The 14,311-nt window shown below is 35.3% G+C and overlaps 1 protein-coding gene across 1 annotated transcript; it reads left to right on the forward strand.

The window, feature by feature from the left end:
* Positions 1 to 5,817: 5,817 nt before the first annotated feature.
* Positions 5,818 to 6,307, forward strand: LOC149201042 (uncharacterized). Its single transcript, XM_089401174.1, has one exon. It carries the CDS (start codon positions 5,927 to 5,929, stop codon positions 6,305 to 6,307), a length of 381 nt encoding a protein of 126 aa, XP_089257300.1. The 5' UTR covers positions 5,818 to 5,926.
* The last annotated feature ends 8,004 nt before the right edge of the window (positions 6,308 to 14,311 follow it).

Consider the following 14,311-nt stretch of genomic DNA (forward strand, 5'->3'; position numbering starts at 1 on the left):
AAAAGTAAAGTAAAACCATATTTCTATTATGCTACTCTTGTCATAAATTGGATTAAAATAAATATAATTCTAATAATTTACCAATTATAAAAGTAAAATAAAAACTACATAAATATATGTGATTTGTATCTTATCCTCCCAATATTGTTATAAACTTACTTGTTGAGATATTAAACAATGTATAACACATCATAAATTTTATAGACATTGAAAAGTCATAATATATAAATACTCATTAAAATAATAATTATCTAATTATGAATTTAATAAAGTTTTACCTTCATTAAATTATCTCATCAATTTCAAAAATAATTAAATATATTAAATATATTTATTTTTCCAAAATCACTGATTAAATATATTAGATGTGTCTTAAATGACCAAAGTCCGCTTTCATTCCTGAATATATATTATTTTTATACACTTATATTATTAAATTATATCTCTTAATACTGTAATGGAGAATTTTTATGTTATATTATGATGAGTCACATACGGATACACATGATATACTTGCATCTATCTAGAATTCAGTGCTCAAAGGGTTTCCCCTTCGAAGGAGAATAGTGACTGAGGTAGCAATATTCACAACATAGAGTCCAAGAAAATAAGTGGATATTATTGTTGTTGCAGCCATTACAATGGTAAAATCAACAATAGATATGAGCTCAACATATTATTTGTATAAATTGAACTTAACTTAAGTGTAGAGGATAACAATCATTTTTTTGACTAACAAAGATAAATCTAATTGACAATATCCTTCATAATTATCATTAAAAAGATGTGAATTAAAGAAAAAAATAAAACTTGAATCATGAACTACTCCATAGGAAACATGATCCAAGCAAACAACACATAGATTAGTAGATGCGCACATGGGTATCTCTTCAACAGATATAGTGCCACTATCATAGAAAAAGACATTACTTCTCATGCAAGAAATCTCTACCACTACCAACTTATTTACAAACCAATAGTGTACATTGTATACCTAAGTTCTAACTTTCAATACAAAAAAATGCAATTTTCATTTGAAGGCCCATCCTGACAACCATATTTATTATTGATATTTTAAAACTTAAGACTTCTCGCCCTCACTTCACTCACTAGTTTACCAAACATGAAAGATCTCTATCTTGCAAATTGTTTATCAAAAATGGAATGACAAAAAACACTCAGAACGTTTCTTTAAGACAAGCCTATGTATGCTCATTTATCCCTTTTTCTTCCTTCACAAACCAATAAGGTCAAATTATCCTCTCATTTACCAGGATTTTCTTCTAAAAGGATTGTCAGAAGCATTGCAGTAAACAGATTTCATAACATATTTATTGTAATTAAGATGTATTCAAATATTGAATTAGGATCTGGGTATCAAAATAAACCACTGCCGTTTGTGGGGTTTGCCTGTTCTAAGTTCAAAGAACTCAATCTTTAACCATAGAGAATCTAGCATCAATCTGTCTATTCAGCATATGTAGGAGAAATTCCCTTTCCTAAAGAAAAATCACCATTTCGATCCAGAGAATGAATATAAATACTAAGTAAACAACGGAATTGGAATTCATAATTAACGAAATTGGAAGGGGAGGGGATCGTGTTTATGAAACAAAACCAGGAAACTCTTAAACAAACCTATTAGCTATGATACATAGGCATCGACATAATTTTAGAGAAAAAAAAAAATTATGAAGAATTTCCTTAAAATTCCCATGTTCAAACCCGAAAAAAAAAATTCCACCTCTGTAATACGTCCAAAAGGGAATTTTCAGTCCAATAAATATGACGGCCTTTTAATGCTTGCGACTTCTCAGAGTTCTGTTTGAATTTTCATCTAATCCTTATCACTTGAAAATTAAACTAACGGAAGGGCTCGAGAAGCTTGAAGTCATTCCTGATGCACTGGAACCCACCTTTTCAAGTTATTTGTATAATGAATTTCTCGCAACAGATAATTACACAAAGGAAAGGCAACAATTCTTCCTTTCAAGAAACATTCCCAAGTATGCTAGTGGCAAGGAAGTCAGTGTGATGTCTACGGTGATGAAGGGTGTCGAAATAGTGAACGGTCTTGAGCATTGATGTAAAATTGAAAACCGGAAGGGTCGGCTGCAAATCTCAAACAGGAAAATGGCTTGTTTAGATAGTTCCTTGGGCCCGGGACATGATGTTAGTTTTGAGGGCTGTCAATGTTTGGAAGGATATTAGTTTCCCTCTTTTTCACTTCGTTTATATTCGATTATCCACAACAATTTTAGTTTTGAGATGGTGAAGCTTAGGGCTGAAATGCAACTTTGCTGCTTATTATAAGCTCCCTCGAGAAATTACTCTCATAAATGAGAGATCATAGCAACGAGTCATAAAGGAAGGGGTTTTTTACTTCATCCAGTATGTTGCCGCTGTGATGAAGTTATAGCATATTGGGTACCGGCATTGATTGACTGTGTTCATAAAGATTGGCCTGAGCAGATTTGCAATTTAGAGCATAGCAATGTTCTTGAAATGCAAACTAGTTGGGGATGGCAAAGAATTCTTTTGGGCAAGTTGCCTTGAGTGTAAAATAGAGAAACCGGAGGCACTAGGAGCTGCTATTTGCTATATCTTACTGGTTTAAAGCAGCAATGTGCCAATTTACATGCTATAGCATACATACAGGTTGCCACAAGGGCAACACAGATGTGGAAGCTTTATGATTTCAGAGAGCTTCAAGTTTATTTAAGACAAACTAAATACCATTAATCCATATTGTGTTAGGACATAACTACCTTCACTGATAGAGTTAAAAAAATCCATTTGGCCTGGGGCCGCTTTACATGCATGTATAATACAATTATAATTCCTTCATTTGTCCGAACACGTCTAATTATAATGCAACACAACCGAATCTAATATCTTTATTGCAGATGGTGAATGAGTGAATTAAATTATTTTACCAATGTAGTTGAAGTCTTGAAAAATATGTTTCAAAGTGTTCCACATGTTCTCCTGATGGGGCCAACCCACGTGGTCCCGCCTCACCTCAGCTGATGTGGATTTTACTTTGTGAACTGGACAGTATACGTTTTAATTGGAATTGATTTCGGTTTGATATGCAATCAACTTGCATGTACTAACTCTGTCTATTCGGTGGACACCTGTTCTCCTCGGGATCCTGGCAAACCCCGCCTTGATTTTCACTCTATTCGCGCCTTTGGGTTCATTACTATCTCCCGGTGGTTGGTTTCGGTGGTCTCTGCGTTATTTTGTTTTGCTGGTAGTTGCTCGGCCTGTGATGAAACCCTATGTGGTTCCGCCTGTTCTGTAGTGGTATGGTGAGAGCTCGACTGCGCTCTATCGTTCCTGTTTCGGTTTGTCTATCCGGCGATGGGTTTCCTTGGTAAGTTATCTCTGTTTATTGTATGCTAGTTTCACTCTCTTTGCTGTAGGCGCTCTCCATTGTTTGTTTGCTTTAGCACCGTCTGGTCTGGTCTTTCTTAACAGTCATTAGTGTTTGGTTGTTATGGTTTAATGGTGCTCGGTTCGCTCTCAGCTTGATGGTCTCCCAGGTCGATGAATCTCCGGGGTCTTCCCTCTCCGGCTCTCGGCTATTTGAAAAGGTAAGTTTTCGTTCTTTGCTGGAGTTTCTTCACCACAACTCGTACAGGTTCTAATGACCTCAGCCCCTCTGTGAGCAGGGCTCTCTGGTTCGAGGTTTTCTTACCTGCTATTACGGCTCACCCTCAGGTATGGTCACCTCCTTTTGTTCGTTCTCTGTGTTTTTGTTTTCAGACTTTACAGCTCCAATTCTCATTCAAGGGTTTGGAAAACTAACCTTCCGCCCTTCGTGTATTTTACAGGTGTGGCCGCCCACTGTTTCGTTGGCAATGGCATTCGTCGACTGTTCTGGTCTCTTTCCGGGTAGTCTTGCTCTTATTTTCTTGTCTGTATTAGGTTCTTGTCTTTGTCATTGGCTCCGGTTGCTAGTTACTGAGATGTCTGGTCTTTAGTCGTGGCTTGGGTTTCTAGATTTGTCAAACCCTTGGCCGTAAACTAGGTAGGGTTTGTTAACTGCGGCAACGTTGTTAGGTTGTGCTGAGATGAACTGTTCTATGTAATTTATGCTGAGATGAAATGTTGTAAAATTAAGCGGAAAGGAAACTCGTTCGTTATCGGTTTTGTTTGCTTACCTGGTAACTGTGTTTGTCTGGCATGAACCCGCAGTGGGTGCTGGTCGGTTCCACCTCTTGTGTGCTTGCTTTCTTACTCTGCCAGTTCGTAGCTTGTCGAGTACTGTAATGGACTTTTGTATATGCAAATAAAAGTAAGTTATTGACACAGCATTTTAATATACAGTCTTTTGTTCTTGAGGACGCATATAAGAATTATTTATTTTTGTGCACTATAAAAATGAAGGAAATGTATCTTTATTTCTGTTACTCTTTTGTTTGCTCTGCTGCTGAACCCCCCTGGGTTTGCTTTCTCGTGTTCTTGTACATTGTTTCTATGCAGTTAGATAACTGCTGGCAGTTGTTCAATTTCAGTTCAACAGTTATTACAGATGTGACATTTCTTGATGGTTAACTAGTTTTACTTGGTATGTTCTTTACAATAGTAAATTATTGTTAAGTGGCTAATGACTCTAACTACTATTATCATTCCTAGTTAGAACTTATTACAATAATTCAGACATCCTGGACAGAAACTAAAATAACAACAGATAATAATAAAACTAACCGAAAGGAAAAGGGAAAAAAAAACATAAGAACGAGACAGACTTGCTGTCCGTTCTGTGAGCTATTTCTCGTCTCCTGTCCTTTTCAGAAACCTTGTCTGCCTTCTCTCTGACTTCACCCTGTTAACCAGATGCTCCTGCATCATCTCCCGTGATGGTTTGTTCTAAGAAACATTTGACAGGCAGGGAATTGGTTTGTAGATTGCTTGACTTGCATAATATTCTGTTGAAAAGTGGATTGAATGTTGGAGTGTTTACAGTGAAGTTTACCAGACTCGACACATGCCCAGAGAATCAAGAGTAGTCTCGCAACAAGACGATCCTCGAAAGATCATTAAAGCAGTTTGTAAACAGGGGTTTCTTATCAGTGCATTTTGCATGGCTGCATGCGCACATGAATATGAATGGCTTCATGTTAGACAAATTTTTACTCAAAACTCTAGTGGACATGTATGAAAGATGCGCGTAAAGTATTTAACGAAATGCCTGAACGAACTATCTTCTCATGGACCATGATGATTGGAGCTTATAGTAGACATGGGTTTGCGGAGGAGGCATTGTATCATCAGATGCTCTCTACAGGTATGGAGAAGGCACGTGACGTGTTTTCCAGAGTGTGGCAGCCAAATGTTGTCTCTTGGACTGCGATGATTGGAGGCTATGCAGAGAATGGGCTCGTTGATCAGGCCGTCGAGTTCTTTTGGAAGATGCAAGCTGCAGGTGTGAAGCCAGACTCAAAGACATTTGCCAGCGTCCTCCCTGCTTGCTCTAGCTTGGCATATGTTAGACATGGAAAGGAAATGGTCGAGAGGCATTCAATCCATAACAAGAGAGTATCACAGAAACCTTTCAAATTAAACTCAGTCCACCATCCATTCATCCCCAGATCTAGCTACGGTCCAACGAATAGTTCAACAAAAACAGATCGAAATTAAGACCGCTTACCATGCACGCCATTCGAACATCTGCTTGGGGCCATATGGTTGATTCATCCCCAGATCTACCTACCCTCTGATGGACAGGACTAAAAAAAAAAATGGTAAGTAAACATTTAACTTAGATCCCTGATTTTTTTTATTAGTGAAGTATTTGAACCTCATTATTTTGACCCTACTGATATCTGCTAAAATCAAGCTTTCCTTTCAAAGGTCGTTCTGAATCCAAGAAGGAAATAATTCAGGAGCATAAATTTCTCTGTTTCACCAAACGAGGATGAGCACAGTAGTGTTGGACGGCAGTACAGTTCGAAAATTTGTTGAAGACAATGAGGCTTTCAACAAAACAATGGATGAGAAGTTCGTGGAGTTGGACACGAACCAGGATGGGGTCCTGTCACGCTCTGAGCTCCGGAAGGCCTTGGAGAGCTTCCGCCTGCTGGAGTCCGAAATGGGCATGGAAGTCAGCACCACCCCGCAAGAGCTCAACGCCCTTTACGACTCTGTCTTCGATGGATTCGATACAGACCAATTAGCCATGGCTTCCTATGCCAAGGTGATGGTGAAGTTTCTGGTGAGCTCTGGAGTCCTGACGGATATCATGAAGGGTAGACACAGGTGTTTTCGGGGAAAAATCAAAGTCAAGGCCAATCATTAAACCCCATGGAAAAAAACGGATTATTGAGTCAACCTAACAGAGTCTCTGCTGCAATACTGCTTCCACAAGGACATTCTAGATACTTTATTGTGAAGAGCAGCAATTTCATGAAGATAAGATATGGAAAAAAAAACACTGATATAGGACACAAAATCGATGGCAGGTTATACTCGTATCAGCGCGTGAACCCAAAAAAAATTAATGAAAATAGCCAGCAAGTCGTTACTTCAAATCCTAGTGATACAGGTAAACAGGATATAAGCCACCCTTCCTAAGAAAATACGGTTACCTGCCGCAAACTCACGAGGAAGTGGACAGTTCTCTGCCTATGCTTTTCGGAAGTAGCCTTGTTCATGTGAGAAAGAAGTGTTACTAACTAAAATTTTAAAGCCATAAGGTCCCGAAGGGTTTGAACTTGCTCTGATACCATATGTAACAGTCCAAAAAATAAATATCTAATTTAACATTAATTTAAATGAGAGTGCCACTTACTTAGCCCAATAACCATGATTTTAATTAACTAAATGCAAATTGAATGAATAGTGCTTACCTGTTTACCTGTGGTCCAAGTAGGCTTACAGCAACAAGGTTTTGGGGACGACTCTCCACCCAACCGTAGGCTAAATTGTGCAACGTCTTGCTACAACTGGCCACCCCCGAGCCCTCAATCAACGTTCTACTGCCAGTGACTCCTAGGTCTTAGTATACCATTCTCCCAAGAGAATGAAAGACAAAATCTCGGAAAGATGGAATGCCGGACTCCTCTCATCTTCCTCACCATCTATTAAATAGAACAACATTGGAAGGGGAACCACATGCACACACTCCATGTGTCTACATGCAACTTCTTTTGATTTTTAGCTTTCTTGTTTTATTTTTTTACTTTTCTTTTGATTTTTAGCTTTCCTTGTTTTATTTCCTTCTTTTTGATAGTTTTCTTGTTTTATTTATATTTATTCTTATTTAGAGTTTTAGTATGGTTATTACTATTTTTATTTTTATTAATTTTATTTATTTTCTTTGTATATATTTTTAATATCATTTATTATTTAACATTTATGATTTATTATTTTTATTATTTATTATTAAGTGATTTATTTATTATTATTTATTATTTCTATTATTAATTATTATTTTTATTATTTATTATTTATTATTTATTATTTATTATTAAGGGGAGGGATATTACATACTCCTTATTATTATTATATCATCAACATATATAGAAAGTAATACTATATCTCCATTTCTATCTGTCTTGACATACAAATTAGGATCATTTTTGTTTTTGTTAAATCCTTGTTGAAAGAAGAATTTATCGATTTTCTCATACCAAGATCTAGGTGCTTGTTTTAGTCCATATAAGGCAATTTTTAACTTGCATACAAGATGTTATTATACCTTCTTTGCAAATCTTCTTGGTTGAACAAGATAAATCTCCTCTCTTAAGTCACCATTTAGAAAAGCTGACTTCACATATAACTGATGTAGCTTCCAATCATATTTAGTTTCTAATGCTATCATTAGTCTAATTGTATTCATTTTTGCAACTGGAGCAAAGGTATCTTCATAATCTATACCTTCCTTTTGTGAATAAACTTTCACAACCAATCTTGCCTTATACTTGTCTATGCTACCATCTACATTAAATTTTGTCTTGTACAACCATTTTGATCCTATAGGAATTTTATTTTCCGGTAATTCTATTAATTCCCAAGTTTCATTTTTCATTATAGAATCATATTCTTATTTCATAGCTTCCATCCATTCTTTATGATTTTTAGCTTGTTCATAATTTAAAGGCACAAAAACAGTCATTACTTAAGACATTAAAGCATAATATTTATACCTAATAAGGGTTTGAATCTGTCATGTTGACCATCTTAGAGGTCCATTACACTGTGGAGTACCTTCTCCTCTTCTTCTTCTCTGTGGAGTGCCTTCATCACTTCTTTGTGGACTTTGACTTCTTGACATGTCTTCTGTAATGTCTGCGTTTTCTTGAACTTGATTTGATTCCAAAACTTCCTCTTCTTCCTTAAAATTGTCATAAGGAGGCTGTCATACATTATGTTCATCTTCTTTTATTTGTTTATATGCATGCTCATGAAATATAACATCTCTTCTTGCAAAGACATTGTGAGCACTTGGATCATACATTTTATATGCTTTTTTATTAGTACAATATCCAATAAAAATGCATTTGATGGCTTTCACATCTAACTTTCTCCTATCCTCTTTAGGAATATGAGCAAAGGCCTTGCATCCAAATATCCTTAAATGACTAACTTTAGGTTTAAAACCATAAAATGCTTCAAATGGTGTTTTGTGCTCAAGATACTTTGTAGGGCTTCTATTTTTTAGATATATAACTGTATTAATGGCTTCAGCCCAAAAACTATTAGAAAGTCCTTTACTTTTTAAAATACTACGAGAAAATTCAACTAATGTTCTATTCTTTCTCTCAGCTACTCCATTTTGTTGAGGTGTATTTCGTACTGTAAATTGTTGCATAATTCCATTTTTCTTGTAGTATTAGACAAAATCTCCTGAAGTGTACTCACCACCTTTATCTGATTGAAGAATCTTAATGCTCTTTCCTATTTTCTTTTCAACCATATTCTTGAATTATTTAAAGTATTCAAACACATCACTTTTGTTTCTTATAAAGTACACCCAGGTGTATCTAGTGCTATCATCAATAAATATAAGAAAGCAATATGCTCCACCAAGGGACTTAGTTTTCATTGGACCACATACATCAATATGCACTAGTTCAAGTATTTCATGTTTTCTTATATTTTCATGCACGGGAGATTCTTCCCTAACTTGTTTTCCTAGTGCACAACCTTCACATTCAAAGTGTTCACCCTTAATATTTGAAAGGCCTTATCCCATCAATTTGTTTTGTAGTAACATTAGGTCATTATGATTTAAGTGTCCATACCTTTGATGCCAAAGCTTGATGCCCATTCTTCATTACATCCAACTTGTATAATCCTTCAACTCTCATTCCTTTTGCAACAACCTTGTAGTTGTCTTGCACATACTTTACCAAACAATGTGATTTCACAAATTCAACTTTTAAATGTTGATCTATAATAGTAGAGACTGAAATTAAGTTCTTCTTTAATCCTAGAATATACACCACATTTTGAATTTGTTTTTCCTATCCACTAGGCATCGTAACACTTATATCACCATATCCTTTAATTTCATATGATCTTTTATCTCCTAACTAGATATGTGCACCATTATTAACTTCATGATAAGTATCAAACTAATCTCTTTTGCATGACATGTGGATTGATGCATTAGAATCTATTAACCAAGCATTATCATTATTAGTTTCCATTGATAAAGAAGCATTGGACACAAACAATTTAAGATGTCTAAAGTCATGACTAATTTCTTCATCTCTATCAACATAATTTCCTAAATGTCTTCTTTGTTTAAATTTATTAGACCTTCTTTTCATGCAATTCTTAGCGAAATGACTAGGTTTTCCATAGTATTAACACACATCATCTCTACTTGATTGGCATTTGTCCTTGGTAAAGATGTACCTTGAAATGATTTTACCTGTGGCTTTTTCCCTTTATTTTTCTCCCATTGTTTGCCTTTGAAGGATTATTTCCCTTTAGCCATCAATGCCAAATCTAATTTGGGAAATTTTGGTTTAAGACCTCTTCGTTGCTCTTCTTCTTACACAAGTATACCTTCCAACTCATCAAAATTATGAGCCTTATCTCTAGCTAAAAGACCAGTGATAAACATTTGATATTCATCAAGCATTCCATTTAATGTCACAGTAACCAAGTCTATACTAGATATTGTTTCACCAATGTCACCTTATTTAACCTTTAGATCCTTAATTCTAGAAATAAAGTTACTAAGATTTTCATTTTCTTCCATCTTAATTGAAAGAAGATTACTCTTTAAATACAATATTAGATTTGTACTTTTTGTCTCATACAAATTTTTTAGAGTGTCCCATGTCTTCTTGGATGTTTTGCTCTCTAATGTGTGGAATAATATTGTCCTTAACGGACATCTACAAAATCACCTTCGCTTTGTTTTCTCGTCGCTCCCAATCGTGAATTGCAACATCTGTGGTTCTAGAGAACACTGGCTTGAGTTCAGCTCCAGACCCAATCGTCCATATATTGTAGCCTTCCATCAAAATCTACAACTTAAACTTCCAATTTGCATAATTTTCACCATCTAACTTGTTAGAATCTGATAGATAAGACTTTGCTAATACATTTGTCATAATATTAATCTTATAGATCTTTAATAACTTTAATGACTCCTTAATCACAAATATAATTCCTCAAACATAAGTCATAAAGATATTGAACTTCACAACTCAAAGATATTATTGAACAATATTTCTCCCTCCTCCTTTTTAAGTTATATATAATTTTTATAATGACAAACAAAACATGATTTCATCAAACCACCATAAATTTTTCAAAAATCTTTCTAAAATAACAACCACTAATTTAAAAAAAATATTAAAAGACCAATTATTAATCAATACTCCACAACACTTTTCACCTAGTTAAAATTCAACCACATATTTATTTTTTTAATTACATAAAAATTTCAATAAATTTAAGAACCCATAACAACTACCACATTCTTTTTTGGGTTTCAACAATAAAAAGTATAAAAAATTCATAAATGTTCTATTCAACGTAAATGACTCCCGTTTTGTAACATAAACCACTTTTATAAAATCACCCCCACGATAACTCCAACACTCCAATCACCACAATAATTCCAACATATAAAATATTCCCAAATAAAAAAACTTCATTTTTTTTTCCTTTTAAAATATCAAATTTATCACGCATAAATTTTAGATTAAATACTCTATACCCGATTTATACAAAAATATTGGGAATATAGTTTTACCCAATGCTCAACACGACCACATCGATCTCTCAATTGATCGGTCACAGAGCAATTTCACACTCTCACACTGACTTCAAAAAAAGCATACGACCATCTATAATTAGAGCATTTAAGGTATCATCACCTTTACTCAATTAAAGGCATCGAAAGTACTTCACCCTTAAAGCAGCATTTCATTGCCTAATCTGAGATAAAGGCATCATTTCACTGACACTAACAACTTTTAAGGTGAAGAGCTGGGCTTTTGAGCAGGACATAACTTGAAGAGTTAATAAAATTAAAACCAGTTTCTGAAGAGAGCAGCCCATGAAACGTTAATAAAATTAAAACCAGTTTCTGAAGAGCTGGGCTTTTGAGCAGGGCTCGACTGTTAAGGCCGCCATCGTGAGCCTGCCGAACTCTTTTTTAGTTACTTATTTGAGAAAATAAGTAAAATGAATTTCTTGCTTGCTTGACCTTTAAGGAATGGGGCAAGGGTGCGTAAGCACGCTCTCAATTAAGGAGAGGGCACTTAGCACTCACTCAGACGCTCGCTTGACGTTAGGAAAGCGAGGATGCGCACACTCGACTGTCACGTAAGCAACCAACGTAAGGGAAGCAGGCGACTATAGTAAATCTAAGGAGAGGAAGGATGGCTCATCCGAAGACTATTGTTAAATCTTTCCATTATTAAGTATTGATATAGTTTCGAAAGCATTCAACCTATGCGGACAAGCGACTACGTGCCTCTCCACGAGGACTGCAAATTCACGACAGCTCAACTTGCAGAAGAAAAAACTCACACACAACGATGCACTGCACACAGACTCGCAGAAGAACGAACTCACACAAAGTGGTATCAAGCGCTTCTGTTATAACATCGCGCCCTTGAATTGTCCGGGAAGCATAGGAACAGCAATGCAAGGAACCATTCGACTGCAACAAATGGAATTAGGAATGGGAGGGATCCTCCGATAGTGACCTCCACTGTTTCCCCTTGTGTCTTTTTGGATGGAGCTGCTGAACATGGGACATGTGCTTGCGGTATATATATCAGAACAGCAAATGATCAGGTCGTGAAATCTATTGGAACGCTGGTCCGGTCCAACAACAGAGCCAAAGCGGTGGCATTAACGGGTCTCCTTTCCTTCTGCACCTTTCTTGACATTGAAAATCTTTGGAGACTCTAGGGTTATTATTGATCATGTTTTGTCAAAACACTATATAAAAAACATTCATCTTGCTGGATGGCTGGACAGGATTGCAGCGTTATGGAACAACAGGAGGGACTATTCTATTTCTCACATTGACAGGAACAAAAACAAAAAGGCTGATGCACTATCTAAAATGGGCCTTACTTCTCCCCAAGGCATATGGAGGATGCAGATTAGAACGGACAGAAACAGCTTCCAGATCCCCGATTTTTGTCTTCCGGGCTTATAATTCTCACAAAATGGTAAATTTCTGTTATGTTTTGTTTTCTACACAATCCACATGCAATGGCATATCTCTCTATAAAAATATGCACTCAAATAATTTTGCTGTCATGAATATCTTTTTGCTTTCTATACACTGACCTGAAGTATCCATTCAGTCTTCATGTGGTATATACAGGACATCTTTCAGTTTTTGTCAAATCTTTGGGAATGTGGCATGATCCACCCCACAGTATGCAACGGGCAATATTTTCACAGACATGTATGCTTATAAAGATTCATAAATACAATATATATATATAGGTTTTCGTGCTGAAAAAACGATCTCTCAAACTGATAGCTCACACAACACTCGCCTTGTTCCGATGACAACACTCGCTCAGAGAGCGCAGAACTCATAACTGAAGACATAACACAGCTCGCCCATTCGATTACCAAAGAGACATCTTTATACACAATCGAGCGAGTGGCTTTTTTGGGAAGCTATCTGACTCTCGCACTCCCTAGTCGCCATTCAATGCAGTGGGTGTTTAGAATTAATATTTTCCAACATTAACGTCGTATAATATTTATGTGTTATAACTGTGTGTTTGATGATGCTAATTTTCCTATAGTAATTTGTTCTATTATTTAGTTACTTACAATATTTGTATGTGTTATATGTTTGTTGTTTTTGTTTAGCCTTTTCAAAATAACATCTCATTATCGGCACAAATCAAAATTCTTACTTATAGGATTTGCAAGTGGATGATATCTCCCACTTATCCAATATTGGTTTCGGTGCCCATGAACTGTTAGAGCTCTCTCCAACCTGATCATGGTTAGATGCTCATTGATTTTCAAGAGTTTCAAAATCTATAATAAAAATAATAATAACCTTGAAATCATACAACAATGGGCTTTATTCTATCATTTAAAGACTTGCCGTATTTATATATATTGTGCGTGTATGTATAGTCGCTTTAATTTTTAAAATATTCCAAATTCAATCTGAATGAAAAAACTTTCTCGTTACCGTGCTTTGTTCTATCATTTAGCAACAAGCTAGGTATTTTTATCCGTTGTGCCTCGCTGGCCTCTCTTATGTTGAGAAACACCGCATGATCTGGACGTTGGTTATTGATTCCTTTTTCACCAAAAATCACCATTTATTAAACTCTCGTGTTGGCATTGGAGTTTCAGTGATCTGTTTTTATTAAGTTTATTTGGAAATATTCTTAAAATTTATTTTAGAAAAAAGTTCTATCTCCATAGGCTAACCTCCAGTTATCTCAAGTTAAAAATATTGTTAAATTATTTTTGGAAAAATATATTTATATCCATTGTATTGTAGTGCGATAATTTTGCTAACGAAAAGAATAGCTATGTCAAATTTTCTAGTATGTCAAATAAATATTTTTAAATTAAATCAGAGTTTTCGACACATTTACTAAGTTTTTATCTACGGACAAATTCACGAAATTTGGGGTATAACTTATTATCAATATGCATACTTAAAGTAAGATTTGAACCATCTATTTTGTTCTGGATCACTATTAGTTTAGCATCTATCAATGTAACTTATGATTTTTAATACTAAAAAAAATATGTCTTTAATATTGTTAAAAAAATGTTTTTCAAATATTTGACTAATCATAACTTGAAAGTTTTAGTGCAACATTGCACAATA

This window comes from Pinus tabuliformis, chromosome 2_1 (assembly GCF_031772625.1).
Source record: "Pinus tabuliformis cultivar Carrire ecotype Pingquan chromosome 2_1, CPIR1, whole genome shotgun sequence".
NCBI lineage: Eukaryota > Viridiplantae > Streptophyta > Pinopsida > Pinales > Pinaceae > Pinus > Pinus tabuliformis.